The sequence below is a fragment of the Lethenteron reissneri genome, chromosome 22 (assembly GCF_015708825.2).
Source record: "Lethenteron reissneri isolate LAM-NWPU_2019-01 chromosome 22, ASM1570882v1, whole genome shotgun sequence".
In the NCBI taxonomy this organism is placed as follows: domain Eukaryota; kingdom Metazoa; phylum Chordata; class Hyperoartia; order Petromyzontiformes; family Petromyzontidae; genus Lethenteron; species Lethenteron reissneri.
Window position 1 is genome coordinate 15,346,636 of NC_083800.1, and position 13,834 is coordinate 15,360,469.

General features: G+C 51.3%; 1 protein-coding gene across 8 annotated transcripts in view; it reads right to left on the bottom strand.

The window, feature by feature from the left end:
- The window catches only part of REV3L (REV3 like, DNA directed polymerase zeta catalytic subunit), a 164,873-nt gene extending 152,415 nt beyond the window's left edge, over positions 1–12,458 (bottom strand). For 5 of the 8 annotated variants that reach the window (XR_009755467.1, XR_009755468.1, XR_009755471.1 and 2 more), the window contains exon 1: positions 12,323–12,458. Coding sequence is in view for 3 of the 8 variants with exons in the window: in XM_061556672.1 (XP_061412656.1) it covers positions 12,323–12,324 (2 nt within the window). In the remaining 5 variants the exon portion in view is untranslated. The remainder of the gene's footprint in view (positions 1–12,322) is intronic. The other 3 variants (XM_061556672.1, XM_061556673.1, XM_061556676.1) reach the window with 3 other exon arrangements.
- Between the last annotated feature and the right edge of the window lie 1,376 nt (positions 12,459–13,834).

A 13,834-nucleotide genomic window follows, 5' to 3' on the forward strand; every position in this document is an offset into this window, starting at 1 on the left:
GGCCTTCACGTCTGCCCCGAGGTCGTCCCGCTCAACGCTCCAGGCCGCGCTGCACCTGTTGGCCAAGGTGTTCGGGCCGCCCTCGACCTGTCGCCACCAGTTCTACGATCGGCGGAAGGTGGCTGGAGAAACAACGCTCGCCTATCGCACGGCGCTGCTCGCCCTGGCGGACTCAGCTTTTCCCCGCATGGACAAGGAGGGGAAGGACGCCATGGTGACGGAGCAGCTGCTGGCGTTGGCTCACGGATTGGGAGTTCCCATTAATACGGCGGACGAAATGGACATCTGCTCCCTGGGGATTGCCACGAGTATCCACGCTTACGAGGTCCTACAGCGGAAGCCGACGGTCGTCTGCGCATCGATGGAGAACGGGGCACCGGCCGCCACGATCATCGGACCTCAGCCTGCTGTGCCTCGGGAGGAGGCCTTCGCTGGTTCGAGGCCGGGGTAGTGGAGAACGGGAGGTCGTTCGCCCACACGCTCCTCCCGCAAGCTGGAGCAACCGAAACCTACGGCGTCCCTCGTCGTCTGCTACAACTGCGGCCTTCGGGGCCACGTCGCGTCCGGGTGCCGGGCCCCGCGTCAACGCACCGCGGGACCACGTCCGGACGACGACCAGGGACTCAAGACATCCCAACTGAACCCGGCAAGTCGCGGCACCTCACACGTTCGGTCCACACGCACGGCACGTTCGGGTCGCCGCTTAGCGGTGGGGGGACCGTATATGGGCACCGGGGGTTCGGTTCGGCGAGAGGGGTCCGCGTACGGCCCGAAGGCAGTCGAGTGGTCCGAATTGGCCCACAGGATTGTGGCTGCGTCGGCCGGGTCGTCCGTGGTAACGGGGTACATTGACGGGGTTGAGGTCCGGGTGCTCGTGGACACGGGTGCGTCGGCCACTATTATTTCGGACCTTATTTATAATATTCTTCCCGTACAATGTCGACCACTTCTGCCGGTGGACGTACCATTTTACGCGGCAAACGGGGGATCTTTGGGAATCATCGGCCAGATTCGGGCGAATATTTGTATTGGCGACATTAAATTGGCAGGTCCTATTTTTGTATCTTCATCGTTGGCCGTTCCTTGTTTACTAGGCACGGACTTTCTGTCTAAAATGCCCATCAAAATTCTTATAGACCAGGCCTGCATTGAGCTTCCGTCGGGTCGGCGGGTTGAGTTTTTGAAGAGTCCAAATAAGATACGCACGGCTTGTGCGACGGTGCAGGCGCTGGCGACCCGGACTGTACGGGTGCCCCCGGGATCGCAAATGTTGGTACCCCTTCGGTTGAGAAAACCCCTTGGGGCGGATGCGGGGGCGCAGGGAGTTCTATTGGGGCCGTCTAACAGGGCTAAAGGGGACCTCGACTTAGCGGTGGCCCAGACCATGGTGAGGGGGGACAGTGAGCCGTTCGTTGTGGTCCTGAATACGGGGTCGCGGCCGGCCGTCATTACGCAGGGAACGGTGCTCGCTCACGCCGCGCCGCTACCCGTCGAGGAACAGCTCGTTGCTCACGCCGATTCAAATGTCGATACGCATCCCCAAAGTGAGGAGGGGACGGAGTGGTTGGACTCGTTGTGTGCCGGGTCCAGTACCTTGTCCAGTGTACAGTTGGGTGCATTGAGGGGCTTGCTGCTCGAGTTCGCTGACGTGTTTAGCAGGCACAAGTACGACATTGGCTGCACAGACCTGTTGCGCCACCACATAGAGACTGGGGACGCGGCCCCTATTCGACAGAATCCCTTCCGGCTCAGTCCAGCCGAGAAGGAGCATGTGCAGTCGGCAGTAAATGACATGTTGGCGGACGACATCATTGCGCCCTCTTCCAGTCCGTGGGGTGCTCCTATCGTCTTGGTTAAAAAACAGGATGGATCCCTGCGGTTCTGTGTTGATTTCCGCCGCCTAAACAAAATATCAATGGCCGATGCGTATCCGCTCCCCAGGATGGATGAGTCGCTGGATGCCTTGGCAGGAGCACAGTTTTTTTCGACGCTCGATTTGCTTTCGGGATTTTGGCAATTGCCCCTCGATGACGAATCAAAACCTAAAACCGCTTTCCGGACACCGGGAGGCCTATTTGAGTTCAACCGATTGCCCATGGGTTTACATTCCGCTCCTGCCACGTTCCAGAGGCTCATGGAATTGGTTTTGTCAGGCCTTCAATGGGACACCTGTTTGATTTACCTCGATGATATCATCGTTTTCAGCCGAACCTTTGAGGAGCACCTCCAGCGACTGAGAGCAGTGTTTCTCAGGATGCGTTCCGCGAAGCTTAAATTTAAACCGGCTAAATGTTTTCTGCTTCGGGAATCGGTCAGGTATTTGGGCCATATCGTTAGCCGTTCGGGGATCTCGACGGACCCTGCTAAGACGCAATGCGTCGGCTCATGGCCAACACCGACCTCTGTTACTGAAGTTCGCAGCTTCATAGGATTTGCCTCCTATTACCGTCGTTTTGTCAAGCAGTTTGCCACCATAGCCAGGCCCCTGCACGCCTTGACGGCTAAAGGGGTGCGGTTTCACTGGGGGCCGGAGGAGGAGGCCGCGTTCTGCTCCCTTCGTGACGCCTTGGTGCAGGCTCCCCCCTTGTGTTACCCCGATTTCACGCAACCGTTTGTGCTCGACACGGATGCCAGTAACACGGGTATCGGGGGAGCAATTCAGGCCGTATCTGTATGGCCGTCACTTTACGGTTCGCACGGACCATGCGGCTCTCCAATACGCTATGCGGGTGGCGCAGCCATCCGGCCAATTGTCCCGATGGTTGGAGGTCCTTCAGGACTACCAATTCACGACGATTTACCGCAAGGGGTTGCGCCACTCGAATGCGGATGCACTGTCACGGTTGCCGACGCGTACGGAATGCGCATGTCAGTTAGGATCGGCGCGGTGTAAACCTTCTGTCGATGTCCCCGCGGAAGTGGTGCTAGCCGCCACGGATACTACGGGGGTCGACGCCCCCACGGGGAGGGACTCGCTGTTAGCATTGCCTCTCATCGAGTGGGGCCGGCTGCAAATGGCCGACAGCTCCCTACTCGCGCTACGTCGGAAGGTTAACGTTCCCGAGGGCGGGGAAACGCGGGTCGGTTCCTGGGTGTGCAGACAGGGCCTCTTGATGAAGTGGGACTTCATGTCCCGGCGTCACATGCTTGTGGTGCCGGTTGCTGTACGGGGTAAGGTCGTCCTGGCTGCCCATGAACGACTCATGCATCTGGGGTTTCACAAAACGCTCGCCCTCATTCAGCGAGACTACTATTGGCCTGGGATGGGCAATGACGTGGCGAACATTCTTAAGGGGTGTGTAGGGTGCGCTAAAAGGAAACCGCCACCAATAGCGGCCAATCCACCGCTTCAATCCATTCAAGTTTCGCGCACGAACGAATTGGTCGCGCTAGACATCTTGGGGCCCTTTCCCACTACACCTCGGGGAAATAAGTTCCTGCTGGTTGGCGTAGAGTACTTCACCCGCTGGCCCATGGCGTGGCCACTCGCCAACCAGTCGGCTGCGGCAGTGGCGGACGCCTTTGTCCAAGGTTACGTTTTGGACAAAGGCGCCCCCGAACGCTTGCTGACAGATCAAGGGAAAAACTTTTCGAGTGTTTTGTTGCGCGAGGTGTGCGACCTGTTGGGTACAAAGAAAGTACGTACCTCCCCGTACCACCCGCAGACTGACGGTATGGTTGAACGTCTGAACAGGACGATTACGTCTATGCTGTGCCAACAGGTATGCGACGACCAGGTGGATTGGGACTTACAGGTACCGGGGGTACTAGCGGCCTATCGGATGGCACCCCATGCGGCGACGGGGTTTTCTCCATTTTTTCTGATGTATGGGCGGGAGGCTGATCCGGCCATGGACGTCCAACTGGGGATTTCACAGCCACGTGCAAAATCAAAATTGGCAGACCACATTAAGTTTAACATTGCCAAATTGGCTGAGGCGCGAGAGGCTGCGAGATTGAATTCACGCTCTCGGCAGATCGCGAACGAGCGATTGCATGAACGGAAGGTGCATACGCACAATTGGGAACCGGGCGATAAGGCCTGGCTGCATTGTCCACACGCACCGTTGGCTACGTCCCCCAAACTGTTGAGACCATGGAGGGGACCGGTGGAAATTGTGCGGGTTGCACGACCCCAGAGTATACAGATTAAATGGGGAAAACGCCGTTGGTACGTGCACCCCTCCCGACTGAAACCCTACGCGGCGCCGCGTGACCCCGGGTTGTGCCGTGACGACCGAGCGTGTGATGTGACCGTCGACTCGGGGAGGGATGTGTCGCAGGCTGATCCTCACGTGTCTCCACCTGACCCACCCCCAGGTGTCTCGGACCTGACGGCTGTTGACCGTCGGGAACCGGAACCCCGCGGCTCGCGCGGAGCCCCGATGCCTGGCCCATGCCTTCCTGAACTGCCGGCGCCGCCGGATGGACAACTGCGTCCTGTGCCGTACGACGGTCCGGCAAGGCGGACTCGGGCAAGGACGCAACACTTTTCATGAAAAAAAAAAAAAAAATGTTTTCGTTAAAGCCCGACTTCGTTGCCGGCTTCCCCCTCTGCCGGGGTAATGTCCCGTTCAAGGGACGCTCGGACACATGGGGACGCTGCATGAGTCGGAGAGAAAAGAAGAGAAAATGATTAAAGAAATTTTTTATTGTTACTCTTCCCACATACACAGTATCGTTGCCACTCGCCGGATTGTGCATGTTGTTCTTGTTGTGGGTGTGGCGGTTGCTGGGTTTTGCGGATTGCGGTGTTCATGTTGTGTTGTTAGGGTTTGTGTTATGTTACGGGGCACACATGGGGGTGAAGGGGTGTTGTATGTTTTATTAGCAGCCGGGTCGGCTGCGAGCTATGTGGTAGGGGGTGATGTAGTGGTGGTATTGACGTGCGCCGGCAGTGATGGATCACGGGGCGCGGGGTTGGGCACGCGATGTGGGCGTGGCATGGACGCGCGCGCCGGTGGTAAGGCGCTCACACAAGCTGGGAAAAGAGGATCGTAGCGAGTGCGCAGTGATTGGTCAGATAAGTGGGTGCTCTCAGCGACGTCCGCAGGAGGGGTATAAAGGGGGACGCGCGAGAGCACTCGTGGTCAGAGTTAACCAGTTGAAGACCGAAGACGGGGTGGAGGAGGTAGTGGCCCGAGACCCCTAGTCCCGCCGTCCTTGTGGGGACCGGGGCCTTGTGTGGCTCGGAGCCGAGACTGGGGGACCGTAGTCCGACGCCCGTGTGGGTCGGGACGGTGGTACCCAGAGCCGAGACGGGCACCCCGGCTGGGTGTGTCCCGGAAGGCTACGGGGCGTAAGAGCCCGTGTCAGTACAGCTGAGTGGGTGTTAGTCACCCATGTAGCTAAGTGGGTGTTGGTCACCCGTGTAACGAAGTAGGGTGTTAGTCACCCGTGTAGCTGAGTGGGTGTCCGTCGCCCGTGTAGCTAAGTGGGTGTTGGTCACCCGTGTAACGAAGTAGGGTGTTAGTCACCCGTGTAGCTGAGTGGGTGTCCGTCGCCCGTGTAGCTAAGTGGGTGTTGGTCACCCGTGTAACGAAGTAGGGTGTTAGTCACCCGTGTAGCTGAGTGGGTGTCCGTCGCCCGTGTAGCTAAGTGGGTGTTGGTCACCCGTGTAACGAAGTAGGGTGTTAGTCATCCGTGTAACTACAAGTTGGTGAAAATAAAGAGTGTGCTACCCGTGAAGTCGTCTCCTGCCGAGTTACTACTTTACAGAAGGACTGCGGAGCTTGGGGTCCAGGGTCCTATCCTCCAGCCCGGTCTTCAGTCTTCGGCGTGTAGATAACTGAGCCAGAGCTCTGAATGCTCTGGCTTATATACTCGTTTGTGGCTTGCCACGCCTTCCTTCTGGAACACTCTGGACCATCCTGGAAGATGACATCATTCCCCCAGTTCCCCCTCACCCGGGGGCCTGGGGAATGTCCCAGGATCCGTTTACTCTTTACTGGGATCGGCCGTTGGCCCCTTTCTGGCCCATGGACATTTGCCCTGGCGAGGTAATGCTTCTGCCCCCTATCGATAATAAGGGGAACTACCGGCCTACTGAATAGTGAGTGACAATCTGCAGAGTCGTCAGATGCTACTGTAGAGTCAGTAGATACTGCTATAGAGTAAGCAGATACTGCTATAGAGTCAGCTGATATTACTATAGAGTCAGCAGATACTGATATAGAGTCAGCAGATTCTGCAAAAAAGTTAGTTACTACTAGCGTAAGTGGATACTACTATAGAGTCAGTAGATACTAATAGTCAGGAGATACTACTACAGTCAGTATATACTGCTGTAGAGTCGGTAGATACGACTATAAAGTCAGCAGATACTGCTGTTGTCAGCAGATACTACTGTAAAGTTAACAGTTACTGCTATAGTCAGTTGATACTAATTTAGAGTCAATATATACGATTATAGATTTGTAGTGACATCACGGGATGTCACTGTGCTGTGCCAGTCCTAGACAGGCACGGCGTGCAATGTAATGACATCGCGGACACCACTATGATGTGGGTGTAGTATCGGCCCTAGAGGGGCTCGGTGAGCGCTGGGTTGATAGCGGTAGGTGGCGCCACGCTTGGCGTGCAGTGCCAGCCCTACAGGTTAGGGTGTGGGTGTGCCGGGGTTACAAGGCCATGGCACTCTGGTTGACCCGAGAGGACACATGACCGGTTAAGTCTACAAAAGGATTCTAGATTTGAAGCTTTCGTGACTGCTACAAAGGGACCCCAAGTGGGGGCTAGGGGTGGTCAAGTGGTCCGGGCCCAGATCCTGCTCGAGGATTCTGGAAGGTGGTCGTGGCCAAGGGCGGAGTCAGCCACGCCGCAGAGAATATAAGCCAGGTCCCCCAGAGATACTGGCGTTGTTGTTTATCTTGAAGCCTTCGTCTACGTCCTACGTTCAACCGAGCCTCCAACACGTGGACCTGGACCCAAGCTGTGGTTTGGTCCATTGTAGCTAGTTACGTTGCAATTAGTGTAGTTAGCCTGGTGGTCACCACCATAGGTTGTTATTATGTTAAGGGGCAGTTACCCAGTGTGTTGGTGTTAAATAAATGTGTTGCCTCCAAGAGTATGTCTGCGACTCAGTTGAACTCACTACAGACTCAGTAGATACTGTAGTCATTAGATACTACTATAGTATTCCCTAATATAGAGTTGGTTGATACTACTATAGAGTCATAAGATAATACTGTAGAGTCAGAAGTTACTACTATAAAGTCAGAAGTTACTACTATAGATTTAGTTACTACGATAGTCAGTGGATACTACTATAGCCAGTAGATACTACTATATAGTCAGACACTACACAGATGTAGAGTTGGTAGATATGATGATAGAGTCAGTAGATACTGCTATAGAGTCAGCAGATACTGCCAGAGTCAGCAGATACTACTATAAAGTTAATAGTTACTACTATAGTCAGTTGTTACTACTTTAGAGTCAACTAGCGGTTAGTACCCGGCGTTGCCCGGGTGAAAAAGGCAGACACATGTAGTTACACATGCAAATCCATTGATACACACACATAGAGTTACACGCACAAATGGACTCATACATACATAGACTGAACAACAACAACCGCCATTCGCCACTAAGTGGCGGTGATGTCACAACAAGGCTTGTGCCAGGCTATGTGCACCTTGAGGCCACGTGAAGTGTCGAACGCCCGCTGGAAAGAGGTCAGGGGGCAAACCCAGATGGCACAGGTCGACTGACTGAGATGACTGGCTGATGCACCACCTGTGGCATCTACTGTGGCAACTTTCTGTGCTTTAGCCACCCGCGCTCCGCTCGTTGTTGTGAGCATCGCTCCTCCGCCCTCCGTTGTTGTTGGAGGGTGACTGCCTCCAACTGGCCAGTAGCGTCCTTCAGGAGCCTCCTCCACAGTGGCCGATCTTGACACGGCTGGTACCAGTCATCCGCAAGTGGACTCAGCTCCAAGTCCTCCTGTAGCACATCACTCCATGTCTTCTCCAGCCCGTGCCGCGCCTGTTTAGGCCCCTCGATCCGGCGGAACAAAAGCTGTTTAGGCATGCGGTGGCTGGCCATGCGGGCTACATGACTCAGGCAACACAGCTTTGCCTGCCGGAGGTCACCGATGGGACTTTGTCCACATCTTTCAAGGATTTGTGAGCTCCTCACACAATGCAGCCTGGTTAAACCCAGGATGGATCGTAGGCAGGCCAGCCTAAATGTTTCTAACCGGCGAAGATGTTCCATTATGGGGGGTCCAAGTTTCGCCAGCGTAGAGAAGGGAGGGAATGACCGTGGCCGAGAAGACCTGAAGCTTCGTATGGAGTGATAGAGCAGGTAGCTTCCACACAGCGTTGCGCAGCCAATGAAAATATACTGCAGCTCGACTGATTCGGAGTGAGACCTCTGCTGTTAAACCGGAGCCGGTGATTAGCACACTGCCCAGGGAAACTCTCCACTGTCTAAACAAATGCCCCATCACCAATTGGGAGTTGTGGGGGTGGAGTGTCCATGTCCAATGGTACAAAATAGCCAGGCAGGTGCTTAGCTTTGGTTGGGCTGATGGTAAGGCCCCACCTGTTGGTGGCAAGCTCCAGATTCGGGAGCAGCACCTCGAACTCCTCCTCCGAGTGAGCAGCCATTAGCAGATCATCAGCATACATAACGTGGTTGAGCAACAGGGAGCCATCCCTTGACCGCACCCGGGCATCGATCAGCCTCCCATTGTATCTGTAGCAGATGGGAATTCTTCCGGTACAGGTATTGAAGGCTCGACGAACTACATGGTCCAATGTGGGAGCCAGAGGACATCCCTGTTGCACCCCAAGGTGTACAGGGAATGGCTCTGACTCAAGGCCACGTAGTTAAGACGCGGGGCCGCTCACCATCATAAAGTTCCTTAAGGATGGTGATGAGTGGGTTCGGGACTCGGAAAGCACGAAGAGCAACCCAGAGGCCAGGCCTACTGATGATATCATAGGCCTTGAGCAGGTCAATAAAGCACACGCATGGACTAAGATGCACACATAGAGGCATGCAAACACAGCGACTAACACACACGCACATATGGACTGACACACACAAACACATCGACTTACAGACACACACTTATGGACTCACACACACATAGACATGCACTTGAGAAACGCACACATGGAGTTACACACACATATCGACGTACACACATACAGCGACACACATAAACACACATAGAGTGACACACACATTGCCGTACACACACATACACATGTGGACTGTCACACAGACATCCACTTGAGATATACACACATGGAGTTGCACACACATATATGGACGTACACACATACAGCGACTCACACACACACACACGGACTCGCACACAGCGATACGTGGACTAAAACACACATTGATGTAAACACACATATGTACTTACACACACACATATGGACTAAGACACACACACATAAACTTACACATACATAGACTGACACACACATAGCCCTACACACACATACACATATGGACTGTGACACACAGATATCTACTTTAGATACACAGACATGGATTAACACACATATGGACTCACACACAGACGCATTGACTTACACACACACATCGAGTGACACACACATGTACACACATGTGGACTAACACACACACATATGGACTGACATACACATGGACGTACACACACACAGATCGACTGACACACACACATGGACTAACACACACACAAAAACACTTTGACGTTGTCCGTTCGAAAAAGACACCCACATGGAGTTAAAGACACGCATGGCTCTACACGCACACACATATGGACTCAAAAACACACACATGGACTCACACACACACATCGACGGGCACAGCAATCCCCGATGATGGCACAGCTATCAGTATCGCAGTACTACGTATGAGTAAATAGCGTGACGTGAGCGATGGAAACAATAGAAATGTATTTAAGAAATAAGCAGAAATCACAGACTGGAAGTAGACCGTGGCAACGTTATAAAAGCGCAGCAAAAAAAGGGGAAATTGAGCAAATAATATAATTATTGTAACATGTCAACTCGTTTCATAATGGTAAACAATGAACCTGAGTTGTTATCTTCACGCAAACATAATTATTGTAACATCTGTGAACTTGTTTCATAATAGTAAACAATGAAGCTGAGTTTTTATCTGCACACAAACATTATTATTGTAATGTTTGTTAACTAATGTGTTTAACAATAATAAACAATGGACTTGAGTTGTTAGCGTAAGAAGCAGGGACATTTGTACTTGGCATAGGCGTGTTGAGGCCTTGTGCGATGCGTAGCCCCCGTCCTGGCCTACATTGGCGAGCCACGGAGTTGGCACGTTGCCAGGCTAGGGGCTGGGCCGCTACCCGCCCCCCCCAACATCCGCCGTCCGTGCAAGAATAATGGTATGTAAGCAGTAAAATATTATTATCTACGGAGTCTGTAGTATAAACTGAACGCATCGTGTTGGGGGGGGGGGGCGAAGAGGACATGACACTGTGAATAAATATCCGCAGCGTGATGTGTGTATGTGTTGACTGTAAAACGCGTAAAAGAAAATGTCTCCGGTGAGGTCGAGCGAACGCGCATGACTTGGCAGGGTCCGCTCCCCCCACGCAATTGGCGTCACTTGGTACGGTCGATGTCGTGCAATAAGTAAATAATGAATAATAGAAACGGCACAAATGTGTTAATTAAACTACTTTAAAGTTTACGGATGGGAAAACGGAATAGCCTATTCCCACCACGGGGCTTAGGGCGTGCCGCCTGGCAAATTATTTCGGTCTTAAACCCCACCGTCCGAGAGCCAAATCCCCCGCAAGCGCGAGCACACGGAGACTTTTATATATAAGAAATAAATAATAATGTGGGAGCCAAACGACATCCCTGTTGCACCCCAAGGTGTACAGGGAATGGCTCTGACTCACGGCCACGTAGTTTGATGCGGGCTGCTCAGCATCATGAAGGTCTTTAAGGATCGTGAGCAGTGGGTCAGGGACTCGGAAAGCACGAAGAACAACCCAGAGGCCAGGCCTACTGATGATATCATAGGCCTTGAGCAGGTCAATAAAGCACACACATGGACTAAGACGCACACATGGGCCTACAGACACGCAAACAAATGACGTACACTGACTAACATGGAGGCATGCACACACAGCAACTAACACACACGCATATGGACTCAGACACACACATATGGACTCACACACACAAACACATCGACTTACACACACAGACATATGAACTGACACACACATAGACATCCACTTGAGATACACACACATGGAGTTACACACACACATATGGATGTACACACATACAGCGACTCACACACATATATAGAGTGACACACACATTGCCGTACACACACATACAGACTGTCACACATCGACATCCACTTGAGATATACACACATGGAGTTACACACACATATATCGATGTACACACATACAGCGTCTCACACACAGACATACGTGGACTCACACACACATTGACGTAAACACACATATGTACTTACACACATATAGACTAAGACACACACACATGGACTTAGACACACATAGATAGACTGACACACACACATGCCTACACACATACACATGTGACACACAGACATCTACTTGAGATACACAGACATGGATGAACACACACATATGGACTCACACAAACACATGGACTTACACACATATACATATACATAGACTGACACACACATTGCCCTACACACACATAGACATATGGACTGTGACACACAGACATCTACTTTAGATACACACACATGGATTAACACACACACATCGACTGACACACATTGACACACAAACGCACATTGACTTACACACTCAGATGGAGCCATGCACACACATCGACTCACACACACGCATTGACTTATACACATCGAGTGAAACACACACGTATGGACTAACACACACATGTGGACTAACACACACAGCGACAGATACGCACACAAATGGACTGACACACCCACACAAACACTTATACGTACACACACACGGGGCATTGTCCGTTTGAAAAAGACAGACACACAAATGGTCTTACACACAGACATGGACCCACACACATAGAAACCCATCGACTTACACGCACACAAACACATATGGACTCACACACACAGACATCGAGTCTAGGCGCACGCATGTAGTTTCTGCACACGAACATTATAATAGTAATAGAGTATTAGGCAACTTATTAGTTTCATAATAGTACAGAATGAATCAGAGTTGTTATGTGCACACAAACATTATTGTAATATTGTAAACGTATTTGTTTAATAATAGTAAACAATAAATCAGAGTTCTTAGCAAAGATTGAATAAAATTGTACTTTACATTGGCGTGGTGACGCCTCGTCCCGTGCAGAGCCCGCGACCTCGCCTAGATTGGCAAGCCGGAGGAGGTGAGATGTTGCCAGGCTGCGAGCTGGGCCGCTACCCCCCTCCACCATCCCCCCGCCCTCGCCAGAATAATACTACGTAACTGCTTTAATAATATTAAATTAATATCTAAGGACTTTATATCAGTAACTGCACGCATTGGGGTGGGGGGAAGAGGACATCACACTGTGAAGAGAAATCGACAGCATTATGTGTATATGTATTCCATGTTAAACGCGTAAAATGAAATGTCCCCGTGAGCTCAAGCGAACGCGCATGACTTGGCAGGGTCCGCCCCCCCCCCATGCATTTGGCGTCACTTGGTACGGTCGACGGCGCGCAATAAGTAAATAATTAATAATAGAAACGGCACAAATGCGTTAATTAAACTACTTTAACGTTTACGGATGGGAAAACGGAATAGCCTATTCCCAGCGCGGGGCTTAGGGCGTGCCGCCTGTCTAATTTTTTTCTACGTTGAGCCCACCGTCCGAGAGCCAAATCCCCCGCAAGCGCGAGCGTGCGGAGACTTTTATATATAAAAAAGAAAAAGACTAGCGGAAGTACCCGGCGTTGCCCGGGTGAAAAATATATTTCTTAAAAACCTTACATATATATACACAGATACTAAGGTATTGTCAAAGCCCGGTGGGCCGTTTGTACATTTCTATACCAACAAATATATAAGAGGCTTGCACAAGTCAAAAAAGTTGTAGAAAGTGTGGGGTAAATAGTTGATGTAAAAGGTTTCCGAAAATTGTGGACCCCCCCCCCCCCTCAAAAAATATATTTACCCCTCGTAGGTATATATACCTACACACCTTACATACAACAGAGGAAGTAGTATCTATTGACTCTGTAGTAGTATCTACTGACTGTACCGTAGTATCTACTGAGCCAGTAGTAGCTACTGACTGTGTAGTAGTATTTAGTGACTGTAGTAACTACTGACCATAGTAGTATTTACTGGGCCTACAGTAGTATCTACCGACTATATAGTCGTAACGACTAACTGTATAGTATCTGCTGACTCTATAGTAGTATCCACTGACTATAGTAGTAACTACTAACTCTATAGCAGTATCTACTCACTCTATAATAATATCTACTGACTCTAGTAGCTACTCACCGTGGTAGTATGTACTGACTGTATAGTCGTATATACTGACTGTAGCAGTATTGACTGACTGTAGTGGTATATACTGACTGTTTTAGTATCTACTAACTCTATATAGCAGTATCTACCAACTCGATAGCAGTATCTACTATCAATACAGCAGTGTATGCCGACTGAGATGGTACCTGCTATCACTACAGCAGTGCATACTGACTGGTGGTACCTGCTATTATTACAGCAGTACATACTGTGTTGGTACCTATGATTACAGCAGTGCATATTGTGTTGGTACCTGCTATTATTACAGCAGTACATACTGTGTTGGTACCTGCTATGATTACAGCAGTGCAT